Source organism: Rhipicephalus microplus, chromosome 5 (genome assembly GCF_043290135.1).
Source record: "Rhipicephalus microplus isolate Deutch F79 chromosome 5, USDA_Rmic, whole genome shotgun sequence".
Taxonomy (NCBI): Eukaryota; Metazoa; Arthropoda; class Arachnida; order Ixodida; family Ixodidae; genus Rhipicephalus; species Rhipicephalus microplus.
The window spans coordinates 13079928-13098482 of NC_134704.1; the positions used below are offsets into that span (position 1 = coordinate 13079928).

Here is an 18555-nt window from a genome sequence, read left to right on the forward strand (position 1 = left end):
CCAGTAACACACGGAGATAAAAAATAAGATACGGCGAGATGCAAATCTTGCGCAAATAAAGCCGTCCTGGCAGCTAGTGTTGATACTTAGCTTCGTAGGCAAGTTTTCCTTTATTTATAGTCGCTAACGCAACTAATTAACTTATTTTATGCAGGATATATGTGGTGTTTTTTTATTTACTGCAACACGCACACTGTGCAGAGAGTTATCACGAATATGCAACTCCGAAACATCGCCTCTGGTGTAACGGTATGCCCGCACTTGCTGGGGTGCGGATGGGCGCTCATATGGTGTGATCGCGGTGGGCAAGGAAGTGGCCGTATTTACCATACGTTAGGCGAGTACACCATGAGCCTGATAACTTTCAGATTTACGGTGCGGGCACTTCTGCAGAAAAAGGTTTCTCCACGAAAACTGCGATGGGAACAAGTGGCGTCCAGCTGCGAGGTGCAGAAGCGGTCGGCGGGCCACTTCACGTTTGTACCTGACACACCGTCCTCGTCAGATGGTTTGTGTGCTTACAGATTTATGCACTTGCTGGGACATTAAAATATTCCACAAATTCGCTATTTTCGAACAAATCGACAAAAATATCCTTTTTCCTTATCTATCCCCAAGGCGAAACGGCACGGTTGAACCTCTACCAAGCCATCACTAACGCCTTGGACCTAACGTTGTCCAGTGATCCGACTGCCGTGGTCTTTGGGGAAGACGTGGCATTTGGTGGTGTATTTCGATGCACAGTCGGCCTACAAGACAAGTATGGTGCGTATGCATGCGTCAATCGGATAGCATTGCTGCGAGGGGGTGTCTCGTGGTTGGCTCGGCATCTTGCAATTCTTGGCCTGTCATTTCCGAGTTTCGAGCGCTTGATTTCTACCCCTGCTTTTAATTATAGTGGTGTGCATTTATGTACGATTCATGTTCATGCGGTGAATTTGCCGACTTGAAGGCGTAACGTCCAATTCACTCGCGGGTAATCGGAACAGTGCTATCACGAAGCACTCTTGATATTAAATTTGAAACAGCGCGCCTAGACGGGACACATGTTACAAGAAGCAAACATACACAGCGCTGTATATGTTTGCTTCTTCTAACATTTGGTCCCGTCTACGCGAGCTGTTTCATGTTCAGTATGTACCAACTGGCTCGCCAGCAGTCAGTGTTGCAATTAATTTTACCCTTGATATGTCGCGGAGTCGTGGTTACTGCGCTCGCACGACGATCTACATCGCAGGAGGTCCACTGACGGCAGCTTTCGCTGCAACAGCAGCTTATGGTCGCTTTTATGTGCCCCGTGCAGGTAAACACCGCGTGTTCAACACGCCGCTGTGTGAACAAGGCATCGCAGGTTTCGGTATTGGGATGGCTGTCGCCGGCGCCACAGCTGTCGCCGAGATGCAGTTCGCGGACTATATCTACCCCGCCTTCGATCAGCTCGTCAACGAGGCGGCCAAGTACCGCTATCGGTCTGGAGGTCTCTTCAACTGCGGCGGCCTGACGGTGCGAGCACCATGCGGTGCAGTCGGCCACGGCGCCTTGTATCACTCACAGAGCCCCGAGGCATTCTTCGCCCATGTGCCGGGGCTGAGGATTGTTATGCCGCGTGGTCCTATCCAGGTGCGTGCACACAGCGCCCCATCGTCATGTCATCTGAGCTCACAAGGAAGCATGCAGATGGCAGCACTTGGGAATGTAAATACTTCAGAACACCTAGCGGAACAAAATCAAACAGGTGGTTTCAGCAAAAAAAAGCCATCTGTACAGTTAGTACCGTGAAAACGCGAAAGGTTCATGCAGGAACTGTACTACATCAAGATTATAGTGCTAGTTTGCACTTGCGGATGGTATATATAAAAACATATCCTTGTGTTACTTTAACCATGCTTTTCACATGGTTAAACTGTCTGGTTAAAAATGACATAATTAAAACCATGTCTTTGACATGATCGTAAATCTATACAATGGAAAGGCTCTAAGCTAACCACGTGATTCATGCTTTATGAAAGAGCACAGATAAACTTGTGCTTTTTTTCCCCACTTCTGTATGCAATCTCACCTCAATCGAACCTGTCACCACCTATTGCCCAATTTACTATGGTTTTGGTTTCTGAAATTGTGAAGCTGAATGCATTTGGATAGAACATCTAATGTTGCAGAAACGTCTGCCCAGAAATTAACTTGTTCAAAAGTATTGGTGGGCTAATAGCTAGTGTGCACCAGAGAAAGCACTATATGTCAACTTTTCATCTTCCTCTGACCAATCTCATCTTAGCCACACACTGAACATGTCAGGAAATTGAATGTTTAAACTTTCTGCACACACAAATTGACGTGCTTTACTCTCTAAGTATGAAGATCACTAGACCTCCCATACTCATAGCATTCAGTGTGTGATCCTCCTATTGAGTCAACCTAGAGTGGACTTGTACAAACACAGTTTTCTTTCTTGAACAGTTGGACACTAGAATTATTTGTATGTAAATGTGCATTCATTGTCATTGAATTATTTTATGTCTACATTTGACATGTGCTATTATTACCACCCAGTAATAGAGCGAGCAGGGCTGCAGTATATAAAAATAAATAGCGAGATATATGAAGTCAGTTGAGATAACAGCAAATAAATTGTTTACAGCACACAAGAAATTATCACAAGTACATGCTTTGCTAATGAAAGCAAGCAGAAATCCTAGCCAGTTGGATACTAGTTGAATGATGCAGTTGTGACGTTACACAATATAAAAACAAGACCTGTTCGGTGCAAAGATGTAGAAGTTACTAATCATTGAAGAAGGTAAGGCATGCAGACATGGATTCAAGAGAAGACAATTGGATAACACGTATAAACTGGAAGGCTGCACCATGGCAACAACCATGTCGAAGTTATATTCTGAGGAGCTCTATTCCATTGTATAAAAACTCTCGGCATTTCTCATCTTAAGCCAAGAAATTGAAAACCAGTATTTTCAGTCAACTGGCACATTTCAACATGGATAAATAAGCTGTGCTGAAAGTCATGTGTTAAAGTAGCACTCTCCATATGTGCTTTACTCTGCCCAAATTTTCTTCAAAAACGGCTCTGAGTATGAGATGAGAAGCACTGCGCTGGTACCGTTTGACTCTGCCTTTTCTGTTTTCATTTGTTTTCCCTGCCACAGCTCTCTCAGCTGGGTATTTCCTTATCAACCCTCATCTGTATTCAGGCAGCCACAAGGAAGTTACACTCTGTGCACTTTATCATGACTCAGACAGTGAATGAGTCATCTCTGATAGTAAATGAATGTAGCAGCTGTTTGTATGAAAGGGCAGCGTCCTCGTATGTCGTGGTATTGGCAGCTCCGTCAAGGGTCTTCTCAACTGTAGTGCCTTGGAGTAATGCTTAGTGCCACTTAAAGAGAAGCAGCAGTGAAATTATGGACTGCATAAAAAGCCTAGGTATAAGGAGTGTGGGCATAAATAAACTGTCACTATTTTATGCTCGAATTATGTTCATCATAAAAATCCCTGTAGATTAGACAGTTTTATTGTAAATGTAAAAAATAATGCTGCTGCTAACATTTGCCAAAAATGATTTAGAAACCGGAATATGGAGAGCCATTAGGTCCTCAGTGTGACCTTCAAGACTAGGGTCTGTAAAAATACGGCGCAAAAAACCTTGGAAGCAAATGCACTGGAACCTCTGTTGTATCTACTATCCGGTGTATGATTAATGTACACATGTGCTAATTATCACTTAATGATAAAATGAGACAATTGTCAGCCCTGCAGATTCAATAACACTTCAGTAATACATGCTGCTCACTGATGACACATTCATTAAAAATGAAAAATTCATTGCCAGTGGCTGTTAAGTGAAGCTTTTTTCCCGTTCATTGTGCTCTATTGGTAGTACACTGCATACTTTCACTTTCGCTGATGTGTGAACTTAGTAAGCAATTTAGCACAAAACTGCTTTCTGACATTTTGCCCTGCAGTCTCCCAAGCAATGTCAACTACTAGGCCTCCAACATGGCTGGAACTTGGGCTAGTTGTCAGGATGACTTCTTGGGCGAGGTGGTGTTTCTTAAACATATTGTTACTCTAAGACCTACATATTGTTACTCTGCACTTCCACCAAATCTTACACGAAGACAGTACCCTCACGAGCGCAAAGCTGGTGTATTTACAAGCAGTGTAGCTGCTGCCCAAGCGGCAATGAGAGACGTCTTCTTGTAGCCCGAACAAGCTTTCTCGTTCTCTTTGCCGTAACAATATCCTTGTAGCACGAAAATCGAAAAAGAAAGGAAACTGAAGAACAACAGGTGCTATTACAATATGTTTGTGTTATTTCGCTGTACTTCATAACTGAGTAGCAGCACACTCTTACACAGATAAAGAACAGAAGCACCAAAAAAAGTTAAGGCAGCTTCGCGCTAGTAGTGCCATGCCCAAAAGAAGTGCGGAGCTTGGCGACATTCTTTGTTTCTCTTCGGATTTCTACTTTCCGGCTTTTTTTGTCCTGTTATATCTCTTTACTTGTTTCTATCTTCCACTTTTTTTCCCTTTTCTTTTCCTCTGTTTCTATTTCTGGCTTGCTTTCTGTTTGTTTGTTTTTTTCTATTTTTATATGTGGTTTTCTTTGTATTACACGAAGCGACAATAACATATGAGAGAGTGGGCCCCAGAAGTGCTCTGCATTTAGTATCATTGTCCAAGCGCTCGAAGAACAATAGAAAGAAAATTCTCCTTGGCAACAACACGCACTCTATGTTCAACATGTGGCTATGCTATACATCATCATCAAGCCACTCAAACAAAAAGAGGAACAAGACTTCTTGATGCAAGTGCATGCTCATTATGCGACAGCCTGTGTTACACCAAGCGACAATGACTGTATATGATCACAGCGTACAACAGCCAATGAAAGAATACGACAGCTCGGGCCCTTAAAGTGCTTCATACTTAATACACCTCTATGCATTTCTGGTCTTTCTTTTTTATTTAGTAAGTGAGCTGCCGTTCAATCATGCAATACAAAAGCTACACTGTTGTTTGCCGCAGCATTCATTTTCGAGCCTTTCGTCAGCAAAGGATAAAGTATGACTAGTTACGGCAGACCACATGGGTTCTTTTACAGGTCCGACATTTGTGCAGACCCAATCTCATGGAGAATGCTTCTCACACTGGTTGTGCCAGTCTGTACAACTTTTACAACTTTCTTTTTTTATTCGTAATTTACAAATCCCTTGTACTACATTAATGTATGCTTGTCCGAGTACAAGCTAAGACCTTGACGCGAGGAAAACCAGTTGATGTAACCTATCATCTCTGAGAACTTACTACTTATGTAAGCTTGTTAGTTGATTATATCATGCCATGTGTTGGGGATGTGTACAGTACGGTAATCTCATGGGCAATGACTGTAGTGTTCCTATAGACAGGCTTGTACTGGCATGGTGGGCCTGTTTGGTAGGCATCAGTGGTTGAGATGGTTTTGGCATTAAAGAAACGTATGTTGTGATAACATAAAAAAAAAATTGGTCTTTTTAAAAAAAAAGTGTGAAAAGTGACTGCATATAAATGCTTTTTCAATCTTTCTTCCTTTTCTTTTTTAATTTACGAATGCTCCTTCATTTTTCTTTGCTTACTAAGCTCTCTCTTTGCAATGAAAAACCTGTGTATTCACATCATATACATGTTTAGTGTCTGTGATGTCAGTAACGAATTGAAAGTTGAAGAACATTTGATTCAGTCACATCTACTGATATATTGTTATGGCAGTTATATCTTTCATAATGCCCTCATGATATAAGAATTTATATAGCTGACAATTGAAAGAACCCAATGTCATGGAATTCAGTTGAGCTATGAAAGCATTGACAGCAATTAAAATTGTCCATCTTCTTCTGTTGAATTTAAATTTTGCACACACACTTGAGGACTTCTTAACTAGCTTGGGGATGCATACTGGCATAATACAGCCACATTTGAAAAATATGTGAAGGCATTTCTGAAAAAGATTGCGGGTACTAGTGTCTTCAACGTCATTCTGAATTTGTCATAAGGAAGGTCTTTTCATGAAAGGTGTCATGATGAGTCTGAAGAAATAAATTATTATTATGTGCTCAGTTTTAAAATTGAAATAGCTAACCTTTTACGCTTCCAGCATGAACTACAATTTCAAAAGCATTCAACGTAAACCCTATGCTGCAGTTAATTTAACCCTTAAAATTAGTGTCTACACTCTTTTACAGATGTAGTACCACACATGAATTAGAAAAATTTGATCATTATTTTGGTTTTAGACTGTAAAATTTCAAACTGGGAGTAGTGGCAGCATATTTCTGTATTACTATGTGACAAACCATCGTGAAAAAAAAAAAAAATCAATGGGAGAACATTAGTATGATGTTTTCGTCACAATATTAAATAAAAGTAAGAGCTTGTGACGTTTTCTTAACAATAATTAACACAAGCCTTAACTGTGCTAGAGTACCTACCTAGTTGTGAGAAAACATATTACTGGTAACAGAATGTACTTCAGCTATATGGTTTCACATGAATTGAAAATTCGATTAGTTTGCCCTTGTTGGTTACTGAACTAGCTCAGCGATTGGTTAACAAAACAAGGTCATTGACACTTTCTTATCGTTGTGCTGCGCTTGTCTGCTGCCAGTGCGTACGCTTGGAGCTGACTTTCGCGTCGGATTGTAAGGGTGCCAGAGCTGATATCAGCAGCCGTTTGCACGGAGCTTTGACAGGTCTCACACCAGTGTAAGTGGCACGGTGCCAGTAGTTGGAAGCCTGACTCACTGCATGCAAACATAACTTAGAACTAGGACGCTTTTGAACCTATGCAGCTGTTGCCCCCCACTCCCACTTTTCCCCCTTTGTTTATGTTGTTGTTTGTCTCTAATATTTTTTATTTGCTGCTATTTCATAATTGAGACATTTTAAAATCTGCAATGGGAATTGCTGAAACAGTTTTTTGTTCACTTATTTTTACCTCTGAAACACCACTGAAAAGATGATTCTATGCAGTTCCTTCGTAGGATGTTAAACATGGTAATGTGAGTGCTCAAAAGGCCGGTTCGCGATGTTCTTTCACAATTAAAAGGTGACGTAAACATTTCATTATTGGCGACCATGAAATTCCTGTGGCTGTTTGTTATTTATGAGGAGGCACAAAAGCTGGTGGGAACATGAGTTGCTGAAAGTTTTAGGCTTGTTGTGCTTGAAGGCTTATGTTTTCTTGTACTCTCACTTGCAGGAAAAGAAAAAAAAAACAAGCTATGACTTTTTTTAGTGCAGTCTAATTTGAGGGGAAGAAAAGCAACTTTCAACAGCTGTAATGTTTATATCATTTTTAAAAGCTGGAAGTTAACCTCTCTCTATTCGTACTAGTTGTGAAAGATGCAGTTTTTATTGTTGCCAACGTGATATCAGTGTAAATGAAAACTAAAGAGTAATTACTTGTTAGCAGCTTTCAGCAGCACCCAGTAAAGAACCTCTTGTAAAGGCTTTGCTTGCCATTGGAATAAGGTGTGAAATGTAACTGTATATTCTGTGACATGCAGAACACAGGAACAAAATTAACATGTGGCTGTTGAGTAGCCTTTTTAAGTTGATGTCTATTATAACATTGTGAAAATAGAAGTGACATAGTTTATAAGTATTACAGAACGAGGTCTTGAAGTAAACACTGTCAGGGAGACTTCCTAATTTGAAGCAGCTATTGTGCCGGAGAAGGTTTACTTGTTATATTTTTATGTTAGTGTATTTATAAAAAAGTACTACTTTGTGAGCACTATTCTTAAAGTGGGAAACATCACGTAAGCAAAACTAACTAATTAAACAACAAACACTTATTGGGTCGAGTGCTGAACAAATGTTCATAACGCTCGAATGTTGCCCATAGTATTAGTGAACTTGACAGAAAAGTGAATGTGAAATTTATTGGTATTTGCCAAAGTTTACTAATGAAGTAGCTTTTTAAATAAATTTTATAAATAAGGCACTCATTAAAACATTTTCTGAAATCGGCTGAAATTCTACACAGTTCCTGCTGACAAGAACTGCGTAGAATTTCAGCTGGCTTTATCCTTCCCAAGTTGTTTACATGCCAGTTGCAGTCAGCTGCTGTCTTGCTGTTTTTTTTTTTTTTCGAAATGTTCTCTTCAAGTAGATTGACGCACATTGCTGACATTTGCGTGCCCTGTATCCATGTCTCTTTTCTGTTTGTTTGGAGAAGCATGAGTATGTCAGGCGTTTGGTAGTTTTCCAAGTGAGATAAAATGTTCGCAGTTCGCTTCTCTGCAAATGTGTGGGCTTGTTTAGCATACCCGTTCATTCAGTCACATTGCTGGATATCATCTAGCGTTGTAAAAGTGCGTCATATGTATGGCACCATAAGCCTTAAAGGGACACTAAAAGAATTGGAAAAGGTGTTTTCTCTCGTCTTAGTGAATTACTTCATCACAATACCAAAATAGTGACACTTGTCTGAAGAAGGCACGAAAAGAAAAAAATGTGAGTGGTGACACAATCTTAAAATTTTGGCACCAACCCTCTAATGTCATGAATTTTGACATCGTTTACAAGGGTATACATATATTTCTACTTGATAAAAATGAAGTGCCTTGTCCTCTTGGGGTCTAGAGATTTGACATGCAAAGTTTCAGGAAAGTTTGCTGAGCTAATATTGCCGAAATTATAAAATTAGGCTTTGAAATCTGCCACATCTCCTGTGAAGATTTCAGTGCTGTAGTATAGTGATACTTTCACCTCGATTTTCAGAAATCCTTTGTTGACAAACATATAATGGTTAAATTGAAGTCACCAGCATTTTCAGACTGCAATTTATCGATGTATACTGGTTCTCTGTTTCATTGTAGTGTCCATTTAAGCCATTTTGTACGACGTAGCAGAGCTTTGCTATCACGAGCTGATCCACTTATGGCATTGCTGATTGAAAAAAAAAAAGGAAGTCTTACTTGGTAATGTCGTGACACCACAAGAGAGCATTGTGCGAAATTTTGTGTATCCTGAAAGTCACTCTGTTGATGACCTGTAACGGTTGCTTGCATATTGTTTTTTCGGTGGGGTATTTAAAACTTGCAAGTTATATGCCTAGTTTATTTAGTGTTTGATTCTGGACGTGAATATATACTTTATTTATTTTTTATAGCTTTTAATGGAAAAGAGTTGGTCATTTAAAATTTCTGTCTTCTCAGGTTCAAGACTATAACGTGCTGTTGTAAGCCAACAATGTGTCGCAGTGTTTTTTCTATTCGCTATTTGTTTGACACGACGTGCACTCTACAAGTGCGTAATAGTTTAATGTGCATAACACCAAATACTCAACTAAAAAGTGTTAACTTGAAAGTTTTCTTCATCTATTTATAATCGTGGCCTAAAAACAGGAAGTCACAAAGGCTTTGCAACAGCTGGCACCTGTGCGCAGCTGACAATGTTCCTTATGACGCACGTGGCTGACGTACATGGCTGACGTACATTACCTCCGTTACCTGGCTGAACAAAATACGCTCCAACTTTAGAAAACATAAATGAAAGGTGCAAGAGCCCTTATAATAAAGGAACCCAACAGACAATGCGATATAGATATTTTAAATGCAAAATTTGACTTCATTAAGTTTATATATTTAAGGCATGCAGTTAGAGACATATATGAGAATGTGTGGTGAATTGAGGTTAGTATCTGGTAATAAAAAGTATACTGCAATTGTCATTTAGAATTGTGCACATTTTATCAAGTATCTCTAAACAAAATGATGTCAGTTTTTATTTGTGCAAATTAAGAGATCAAGGCATTATGTTTACATAATAGGTAGTTTTAAAATAGGGCATGCAAAGCTACACATAGCACTTGCTGCCACAGTGCATGCATCATGCACTAACCTTTTGAGTATGTGCGATGTTTGTGGAAATAGCATACATACCCTAAAATGTAAATTCTATGAACCCCACTCTAAAGCGCTCTATTGTTGCAGTTACACAAAACAAAATGTCTCACATTTAAAGCCAGTGTGCATAAATTGTAAAACGAGAACAGTGAAAGTGGCTGGTAGTTGCTTATTCTTGTTTTTCTGCTTTATAATGATGGAATTCCCTAGAACTTATAGGGAGCATGTAATGCTAATGTATCTTGAAGTTCTTCCAAGGAGTGTTGTGCATACAGACACTGTTTGAAGTCTTCGATGTTCGTCTTATAACTGGCTATAAGTGAGCGTACCAGGATTGACGGACTTAGTATTTGCGGGTCCCACTGTGCAGGCCAAGGGTCTTCTGAGGGCTTGTGTCCAGAACCAAGACCCTTGCATCTTTTTCGAGCCCAAAATCCTGTACCGTTTGGCTGTGGAGCAAGTTCCCGTGAAGGACTACTCCCTCCCACTTGACAAGGCACAAGTCTTACAAGAAGGCGATGACATTACCCTCCTTGGCTGGGGCACACAGGTGTTTCAGTAATTCCTACTTATTTGCTCATTTACTTATTCATTCATTTATTTTGCTCTGCTTATTTGCTAATTTACTCATTACTTATTATTATGCTTGAAAATCTCCCAGAAATCGAGATTTCTATGCATGATCTCGCCGCATAGACAAAAATTAAACCCAGTCCAATCCAGACTTTTTTTTGTGACACTCGGCGCTATGATCTTGAGAAGCGTTTATGTAAACATACACCGGAATCTCGCTGATTCAAATTCATGCAATTCCGCAGCCGAATGGGAGATTTCCCTCATCCGCAAGTGTGCTCCTCTGCGATACAAATCGCCCCACTAATGGCCGCACCAGTGGTGCTTAAAGCGAAAACAAGGAGCTACTTGCACGTGCTGGGACTTCTCTATTATCCATCAGGACAGCCGAGTCAATATTTTCCACGTCATAGCGCAAGAAAACTGCGCTTGAATGCATTGCTTTTAGTAAGAGGCTAGCTGCCATTAGTAGGACAAACTGCATAGCAGAGAAGTGCATTCCCAAATTAGGGAAAGCTCCTATTCCATCGTGGCCAATGAGCCAAAATTTGTAGGTTTGGTACCAAACCATGATGCATGGCCGAGAGCAATGTGCTGGAAGCTGCCTTGCCGCGGTGGTCTAATGGTTATGACGCTCGACTGCTAATTCGAAGGTAGCAAGATCGAATCCCGTATGCTTCTGGTGGCAAAAATGTTTGAGGCTTGTGTGCCTAGATTTTGGTGCACGTTGAAGAACCCCAGGTGGTCAAAATTTCCAGAGCCTTCCACTACGGCGTCTTTCATAATCATCTCGTGGTTTTGGGCGACGTTGAACCCTAGATGTTATTATTATTAATGTTCTGTAGGTTTCAGAAGGATGCGGGTGGCCCAACGAAACAGCAGCCACATCTTGGCACGAACTCCGAAAGTGCATGCGCATCGAACGCTCCCCCAGTCAAAGCGGCACTTCTTTCGGCAAACGCAGCAAACAAAACCGCGACATAAGCAATCACACTCCTACGGAAACCAGGACTGAAGTTTCATATTATTTAACGGAAGAAGGGGGAAGGGAATCGATGCAGTCTCAGCTTACCATTTATGCTAGTTCAAAAAATCAATAAATAAAGGGCATTTTTGTTTTATGTTTCTAAGGAAAGTCTTGTGGCTAGCAGCCGTCGTAACTGGGATGCCATTTTCAACCATTTTACTGTGTTTGTAATGCTAACTTTTCTCCCTTATGAAGCGAATTACAGGTTTTCAAACAGCTGCGTTTATCAAGCAGCGGCCTTTTGTCTGAACATGTGCATGGGGCGTTTTTCAGCGTGAAGAATTCTTGACCTGGGTGCAACAACCTTTATCAATGTTGATGCGACTTGAATGCCTTTTTTGCGGTGACAGGTGCACGTGCTGCGGGAAGTGGCTCAGATGGTTCAAGACAAGCTGAATGCGTCCTGTGAGCTCATCGACCTTTGCACACTGATGCCATGGGACAAGGAAACTGTGGCCAACGTGGGTTTTTGATCATCCTGTTGAGTGTATCCATCATGCTGCCATGTATTTTACAGTAGTAGCACTAGACGAAACAAAGGCATAAAATTGTGTTTGAAAATATCAGTTATAATCATAGGTAAATAGTTCCTACAGAAAATTGCTGCCAAAAGAAATCTTACAACTCGAAAATACTTTTTTCCCCATTTGTATTTTTCTGCTAGGTAGGTATTCTCTGTTCGTATAAAGGAATGTGGCAGCAAAGACAGATACATCTTACGTATGTTGTACTAAAACGAAAGAAAGGTTATATTGTTGGCAAGTGTCTTCAGAATAGCACATGATGCTGCTGTTGAGTCTGTGATGTCATGGATTATGACATCATTCGGCACAGTCTAATCAATTATGTATTGTTGAAAGTGAACTGTGTTGCATTCCAAGGAAGCCATAGAAGCTGAGCAGAAATTGTCTGGAGAGTTGGTGGACATGTGAGAAATCTATGTTCGTGTTAACGAAAAAACATTTTAAAAAATCTGAGAAAGAAACATCAGGAAGCAACAGGTTCAGCACCCAACCTGCTTGCTTTTCACTCTTTCTTCCTCAGCTATTTGTTTTTTGTGCTAGCAAAGGTTTTTTAAGTGGCCCTGCATTTCGGTCTGCAGAAATGCCGGTTTAGTTAGATTTTCTTCCGCATTAAAACACTTGGGTAGTCAATAGAGGGGGGGGGGGGGGGCTCTTTGTTGTGAAGCCAACTGTCTCTAGCAATTTACAAATACTTAAGAGTATTGAATAATAATGTTGGAATTATAATTCATACTTACACATCCCTACTGCCAAAACAACACTGCTGCTGTGGGAAGCCCTTTTTTTTAAAATAAAGCCCCCCCCCCCCCCCCACGGACTATATACAAACCCTGAGTATTCATTCCCCTTTGTGGTTGCCTTTGTATCGCATACTAGTTTTGACCAGGGGCGTAGCCAGGGTGTGGCACTCCCGGCCTCGTGCCTCCCCACCCCGGATTTTTTTTTTCTTCGCCATGGCATACGGAGCGAAAAATTACCATATTACGGGGGCGCCCTCCCCTAAATCAAAGAGCCCCCCCCCCCTCTCCGCAAAAAAAAAAAAAGAAATCTGGCTATGCCCCTCGTTTCGGCACGTGCAACTCCATAATTTTATCAATTTTCTCGTTGCCCTACCGCGTGGGCGGCACAGCAAACACCATCAGGCGCGCAGCTGCTGCCGTAACGGTAGCAGCGGTGCGAGCGAAGACCTCAAAGCTGTTTGCTCGCGTACGGCGACAGCGAGGGCAGTAACGTGGGGGCTGGCTTATCGCGCTGCAGCCCGGCGATTCGCGTCGGAGCCCTGCTGCGTTATCTCGCGCAGCGCGGCGACGAGACGAGCGTGCAGTTACTCGAGAAACGTTCCTGCGAACTAGCGAGTCGGAACATCGTCCAACTGCGGCCGGATGCTCGAAACTTCATCCGCCTCTTGACGCGTTAACGCTGCACGCGTAGTTAACCGTCACTCCCCGTAGCGCACTGGCTGTTCTGCAATTACGTGTAAAGCACGCGTGTTCTCGTTTTTGCGATCGTCGGTGCGTGATTATCGTTTGAAAAGCGCAGGCTTCTTGTTTTTCAACACTTGTAACACTTGATGACTGGTACCTGGTGCACCGATTAGCTCTCATTCCGCGTAGGGCTTCTTCACTAGTACGCGGCCGTAAGCGACGAGTGGGACAGCTCAGAGACTCGCGGAATTTCGTTTCACCAGTAACTGCGTGTTTTCTGGCGTGCTGCTACGAACTGTACTGTACGAGCGGAAGTTTGCGAACGTGTTTAGTACAGAGACGGCGGACACGCCGCTTTCCTGACGGAACAGTCAGTAATCGGGTTACTAAATCCGCGGTCGCTACCTGTGGAGCAATCTCATCGCGACGCAGTCGCCGGTGTTATCGGCAGAAGAGGCAAGAAGTCTGCGCTTACCTCACGGGCAGGAGGCCAAGAGGCGATAACCGCGGTATCGCCGTGGGAGTAACAGACGCAACTCGGGCCACCGTCGAAAGAACACAGAAGGGAAGTGTGGCAGCTTGGGCTAGTTGGTATGGCATGACGATAGTTGTTGCGCGAGAACAAAACGACGACACAGAGACAAGAAGGAGCTCGTGTCTTTCGTGTCCTTCTTGTCTCTGTGTCGTCGTTTTGTTCTCGCGCTATAACTATCGACTGAAGGGAAAGAACGAATTAGACTGATGATTTTTTTTTTTTAATGTTAGTGTACATATGGGCTTAAATGTCAGAAGTATAACTTTTAAACGTTCCCGCCAAAATTTCTTATGGTGACGTCACGGATGTGTGGTTTTTTTTTTTCTTTCGAGTTTAGGCTCCATTGGCGCGTAAAAAAATTTCTTGAAATTCAATACGTTATGTCTCTCGCACCCTCCGAGGACAATTTCCTTCATTTTTACTGATTAAGAACCTATAGTCTATGTATAAATCAACGACATCACAGTGACTGGGGTGGGAACTTCCAACATGGCATGGCTGCCTGCATTTTCATTTGGAGCGTGTTCTCACTTAACTGAGAGTCCTCTTGCAGCAAGCATGGTAAACTGTTTTTCTCTTTAGAGTCTATTTCATGTCCATATCATGTCTACCGAGCAAGTGAAAAAAAAAAAGAAAAATCCGGCTTATATTTAAACCTATGCCTTTCACCGCTTCGAAAACTTGAGCAGCTTTCAGAATGCCCCCATTCCTGGTATGCAACGTAGTCATTCCATGCATGCCTCTGAATTGGAGAATTCACGAAGAAAATTAAATATATGAATTCCCTTTCAACTTGCAGTCTGTGCGGAAGACTGGGAGGCTTCTAGTTGCCCACGAGGCACCTCTTACAGCAGGACTCGGAGCTGAGATTGCTGCCTCAATCCAGGTATGTTGAGGATGCATTGTACGAGCTAGACTCCTTGAAAGTATAGTAGAGTGCACTGAACTGCCACACCCATGTTTGAACCGGGATCCCGGATAATAACTCCTACCACAGGAAGATAGTCAATCTTACTTCTGAGCTTGTACTTGTAGCTTCATTGACCGTTCGGATGTGCGGCTTGGAATCAGAGCTTCATTTGAGATGGCCCTCATTCTAGCTGAGATGTGCTCATTAAGACATTATGTAGAAGCTTCACACCATATGAATAAATGTGCGCCAGAGCTTTCATTGTCCTGGGAGGCAAAAATGACTCATTATGACTACAAACATTTCAATGATGAGAATGTCTTTCGATCACTGTGCAGAGCCAGTGAAATTTTCGTTTCGCACTAAAACAGGTTGAATTTAAAAACAGCGTGTGCACCATCTTGCGTATACTCGCGAAAAATGCGTTTCGCGACTTCCATTTTCACCATAACCCTCACACTGAGCATTCCCAGACATGGTAATATTTGTGTCACGAGGATGATCGAAATTGCAGCACTAAGGTTAGATAACTGTGCATTACACACATGCATCACAATAAGAACTCTTTGATATTGTAGTGAAAACGGAGCAGCTGCACTAAGAGACGAAACTCCAGTTACTTCAAAGGGTGTGTGATCCTTTTTTTTTTTTTTTTTTGTATAAGCAGCTTTATAGCAGCCTGGAGGGTTTGGTAAGAAAGCATCACCTCAAAAGAACCCTTGCCAATAGCTAACATAATTACGAATATACTAGTGGTCAACCTTACCTAACTGTTTACTATAATCATAACCAAGTTACAGCCAGAATTATGTTGTATACAATATTCACTATGCACTCGAAAAGCTATTTTATTTAGGTTGTGTATAATTGCATAGCGACATACTGAATTATAACTGCAGCCTTATGGTTCATGCAGGAGGAGTGCTTCCTGAGCCTTGAAGCTCCAGTACAGAGGGTAACTGGGTTCGACACTCCATTCCCACATATCTTCGAGCCGTTCTACCTGCCAGACAAGTGGCGATGCTTTGATGCCATCAAGAAAATGATGAACTATTAATTTCTAGCAAGTGAAAACTATAAATTCAGCGAATACCAGCATCGAAACAGCTGTGTTGGTGCAAGACAAGTTCAGAAAAATAAAGAGGCTATGGTATAGGTTCGAATAATGTTGAACAATAAACGGTCATTGTGGGCCCAAGGTAAAACAGCATGCTAACTTAGAAATAATAATTGCAGTCAGTGTTGTAATGCTGTTCAGGAGTCAAGTGTTTTTATAGTTAAGCCGATTGCAATGTCTGATGCATATTTTTTTTTGCCAAGATTTGTACATTTGTACTGTTGAGATATTAACGGATTCAAACTTCGATTCTGCTTGAAAATTCTGATTCAACAAAATATATTAAATCTCAGATCCTATCACTTGCACAACATTTCTGAATTTTCAGTGCCACAATATATTTTGAGCCAGATGACAGGTCATAAAATATTAATACCAAAAATTTTCTGGTTTGTGCACTTTTCTGCAATCAATTCAATGTCAGCGTCTACATATCGCATCGATTTTGTGAGAAACAGAAAACTTATGAAACATTGGAAAACAACACTGTAATTTTGGTATCGCCATGCACGAATTCATCTCTCGCATGGGATAGCGGTGGCCATCTTTAAATTACTTAAGCGCACTAAAAAAATTTTCTGAATGGGGGCACCCCATCACGGGTGATGCCCCTCAATATATTACGTGACCTCATTTTACAAGTGTAAACAAAATATGCTAACGTTTTTGTAATTTGCTGCCATGGAAATACAGCAATCTTGTACCCAGCAATTCCACAGCCAAACCGCGGAGTGCGGTAGGTAGAAATATATATCGCACGCAATCCTATTACGCATAGTGTGATACCATCCGTATCACCACAGTAAAAATGTCAAAAGGGGCTGGTGTCCAGTGATTCCAATCCTAGGGATTTATTCCTAGATCTAGAAATTTTCTCTTCTGAAGATTTGGAGTCTTGTCTGATTTATGGATTTTTACAGGACTCTAGAAACGTCACATTACGTTGCCCGATAGAGGCACGATTTAGTAATAGTGCTCTTTCAACTAAAAAGGTGGTAAAGAAATTTTTGGCTACTTCATGTTCTAATTAAGACGGCCTTTATGTTCTACTGGCTTGAGTGAAGGGGATAGGAGTTCTGTAATACGAGATTTATATTATGAATACTGGGAATTTAAACTCTGTTGTAAGAGTTAAACATATGTGCACATATCACGAGTCTATTGCTGCTCTGTGAAAGAGACTAGGTCCATTCGTTTCACCTGCACTTCGTGAGCCGGTTCGCGGAGACTCTGCACTTTGGCATTCGTTTCAAAAGTTCAAAGTGGTGGCAGCGGCACTGCAGTATTTGTTTAGAAAAAGTGCATCTGTCGTGCTAGGTTAGTTCACGAATTCCCTGCACCTGCTCGTGAGGTGTTGCCGAGTCCGCGCAGCACAAGATGGCTGCAGCAAACACAGCCGATTGCATTTGTGTCCATTTTAGAGACGTGCAACAAGTACGACAATGAACATTTTCCTGTAGACATATGCCAAGCAAGGTAAGTGGCGCCGTCTTTTACGAATCACAGCCGACAAATAGCATAGGCCTTGCACGACATCTGCACTCTCATATTCGTTTTCACGTCTCGTTGCTGCTGCACTTGCTAAAACGTCACCTGCACGAAGACAACAGCCAGACGGCACCACTGTGAACTAGTTCTGGAAGTGCAGGATGGACCTATTAATTTTGTCTTGTGCACGTAAACAGGTGCTCACGCTGGCTGCATTTCTTCGCCGAGCAATGTCAACACATGAATTAACTTAATTAGGGGGCTTAGAGAGGAACTGAGCGAAACCAAGATTGAGTAAGGTGGTACGAGTTAAATATTGCAGAAACAAAGTGATGAAAAGAGACAGAATTTGTTCAGGTGTTTCCGTTGTGCCCCTTCCATTAGAGCGCAAAGGTGACTAAAATATTTGGTCAAATAGAGGGCTGACTGAAAGCACAGACGAAAGGCATAGCTATCAGCCAGTAAAAGCGGGCCCCCAAAACATCTATTAAAAATAATTCAAAAGTGCTTACAAACGGAGAAAATTAAGAATGGACCCGCAACTCAAAAGTTACAGCTACAGAAAAGGTGCTACAGACTTGCAGTTGACTGTAATGGTCACATCTATGCCTTCAACGTTCGAGCAAAACGAACTTGACAGAAAAAGCTTTGTCAAATGGTGCCGTCTACAAGCAGTTTATCCAGATAACATGCAGGAAAAAGCCTTAAAGGTTGTTAAATATGGTTTGTTTTACTTTTAACAAGATTTAGAAGAACTTAACCAAAGAGCTCACTATGTCAATACTTAGTCAATAATTCTGAAAAATAGCACTAAAAAGTATCTAGGGATTTTTTTTTTTTTTGTAATTTGAGACTTTTCGAGTAAATTTAAAGATGAAACCTTGTCCTGGGTTGGCATCACTGGTGGTGTGGTCAGAAACACCTAAACATACCTCCCGCTGGGTACGGGCCTAGTGTGCAAGTATAGGAATTGGCTCGCGTGCGGTGGGATAAGTTGTAGACGCTCCATTGTGCATTGTTTCGAAATTCCGCATGATTTGTTAATGTTCCAC

At 41.6% G+C, this 18555-nt stretch overlaps 1 protein-coding gene across 1 annotated transcript; it reads left to right on the forward strand.

The window, feature by feature from the left end:
• Nucleotides 1–247: 247 nt before the first annotated feature.
• BckdhB (Branched chain keto acid dehydrogenase E1 subunit beta) lies at nucleotides 248–16103 on the forward strand. Its single transcript, XM_037426164.2, has 7 exons — nucleotides 248–508; nucleotides 619–765; nucleotides 1304–1620; nucleotides 10276–10455; nucleotides 11856–11966; nucleotides 14788–14874; nucleotides 15815–16103. The coding sequence occupies exons 1-7, from the start codon at nucleotides 349–351 to the stop codon at nucleotides 15953–15955; spliced, it is 1143 nt and encodes a 380-aa protein (XP_037282061.2). The 5' UTR covers nucleotides 248–348; the 3' UTR covers nucleotides 15956–16103.
• Nucleotides 16104–18555: the final 2452 nt, after the last annotated feature.

What these genes read in the sequence shown, in the direction of transcription:
- BckdhB (XM_037426164.2), top strand. Translation starts at nt 349, where the DNA reads ATGAGCCTGATAACTTTCAGATTTACGGTGCGGGCACTTCTGCAGAAA. An exon ending in CACACCGTCCTCGTCAGATG is followed by an intron (nt 509 to 618) that starts GTTTGTGTGCTT and finishes TCTATCCCCAAG; the next exon opens with GCGAAACGGCACGGTTGAAC. An exon ending in ACAAGGAAACTGTGGCCAAC is followed by an intron (nt 11,967 to 14,787) that starts GTGGGTTTTTGA and finishes TTCAACTTGCAG; the next exon opens with TCTGTGCGGAAGACTGGGAG.